The 1,876-nt window shown below is 52.7% G+C and overlaps 1 protein-coding gene across 1 annotated transcript in view; it reads left to right on the top strand.

Moving 5' to 3' along the window:
* CHST1 (carbohydrate sulfotransferase 1) overlaps positions 1-1,515 on the top strand; it is a 3,405-nt gene extending 1,890 nt beyond the window's left edge. Inside the window, exon 2 of the mRNA XM_006908064.1 lies at positions 1-1,515. This exon is cut by the window's left edge and continues 609 nt beyond it. Within this exon, the coding sequence (XP_006908126.1) occupies positions 1-678 (678 nt within the window). The 3' untranslated portion in view covers positions 679-1,515.
* Positions 1,516-1,876: the final 361 nt, after the last annotated feature.

The raw sequence follows: 1,876 nt of genomic DNA, 5'->3' as shown, positions 1-1,876 counted from the left end.
CTGCTGAACTTGACTGTGGCCGCCGAGGCATGTCGTGAGCGCAGCCACGTGGCCATCAAGACAGTGCGGGTGCCTGAGGTTAACGACTTGCGGGCCCTGGTTGAGGACCCCCGGTTAAACCTCAAGGTCATCCAGCTGGTCCGAGACCCGCGTGGCATTCTGGCTTCCCGCAGTGAGACCTTCCGCGACACATACCGGCTCTGGCGGCTCTGGTACGGCACCGGGAGGAAGCCCTACAACCTGGATGTGACGCAGCTGACCACTGTGTGTGAGGACTTCTCCAACTCCGTGTCCACCGGCCTCATGCGGCCCCCGTGGCTCAAAGGCAAGTACATGTTGGTGCGCTACGAGGACCTGGCCAGGAACCCCATGAAAAAGACTGAGGAGATCTACGGGTTCCTGGGTATCCCCTTGGACAGCCACGTGGCCCGCTGGATTCAGAACAACACGCAAGGTGACCCCACCTTGGGCAAGCACAAATACGGCACCGTGCGCAACTCGGCGGCCACGGCGGAGAAGTGGCGCTTCCGCCTCTCCTATGACATTGTGGCCTTTGCCCAGAATGCCTGTCAGCGGGTGCTGGCGCAGCTGGGCTACAAGATGGCCACTTCGGAGGAGGAGCTCAAGAACCCCTCCATCAGTCTGGTGGAGGAGCGGGACTTCCGCCCTTTCTCGTGACAAGGGCTCCGTGGGTGGGGGTGAGGGGCACATGGTGTTGGTTTTGATAAAATGGACCGTTTTTTAACTGTTGCCTTATTTCCCCTCCCCCTCCCAACTTGTCTTTGTGTCCTTCCTGCCCCCTGCCCACCCCCCACTTCCTTCTGCCTCTTTTGTCTCTGAAATTTGCACTATGTCTTGGACAGGAATCACTGGGGCAGAGGGGGAGTGAAGTGGGGTACAATCTCCACCATACCCCATTCGGACACATGGATGTTGGGTCTCTGCGTGGATGGTGACAATGTTTACAAGCACCACACTCATTCACATACGAGCACACACACACACATACACACACACACACAGCCCCACAGGAGAGACACCCCAAACCACACAGCTTCTGAAGCTTTTCAAATGGATGAGTGGTTAGGGTATGGTAGTTTTTGCACTGTCTTACTTCTACAAGATAAGAGGTTAAAAACAAAAAAGGCCACCTCTCTCTATGAATGGTGTCTATCCTTCCTCATCCTACCCCCAATGCCTACTGCCCCTTTGGAGCAGAGAAACTGCCCCCTCCTGCCCACCCTTGCCTGTCGGGGAGCAGGATTTTACTGTGAGGTGAATGTGGACCTTGTTTATTTTTCCAGATTGTGGTGATGCTGTCTGTCTGTCTGTCTGAGTCTTGTGGCTGCCCCTGGACCAGTGATGGCTGATAAATCTTATGGGTTTCTGATTGATCTTGGGGTCCATCTGTGATATTTCTTTGTGCCAAAAAGAAAAAAAAAAGTGGATCAGTTTGCTAAGTGAACAATTGAAATGCTTTATCTGTGTTTTCTGTAAATAAAAGAGTGCAATAATTACTGAGTGTGATCGTGAGACATTCTGAATGGGTGAGGGCAGGCCTCGGTGGGATCTAGGTGTCGCTGGCTTTGGGGAGGAGAGAAGGAGGTGACAGTGGAGATTCAATGACCATTCTCTGGTTGTCAGAGCTCTTGTCATCCTCATCACCCTCCACTCTGAGTTCAGGGTTTCATTTCCATTCATTCAGTTGAGACCAGATACTTGAGAGCCAAGGATGATGTTCAAAATATTTAACAAATGGTATGGTTTGCTGAATCAATGTCTAGAGGTCAGAGAGAGGTCCTGGTGACCCCTTCCTTTGTCAAGAGACATCCATTTAATTATTGGGTCTGGGGCAAGGATAGCTGGGGGGGGGGCG

The sequence above is a fragment of the Pteropus alecto genome, unplaced genomic scaffold (genome assembly GCF_000325575.1).
Source record: "Pteropus alecto unplaced genomic scaffold, ASM32557v1 scaffold71, whole genome shotgun sequence".
Taxonomy (NCBI): Eukaryota; Metazoa; Chordata; class Mammalia; order Chiroptera; family Pteropodidae; genus Pteropus; species Pteropus alecto.
This window is presented reverse-complemented; position numbering and strand designations above follow the sequence as displayed.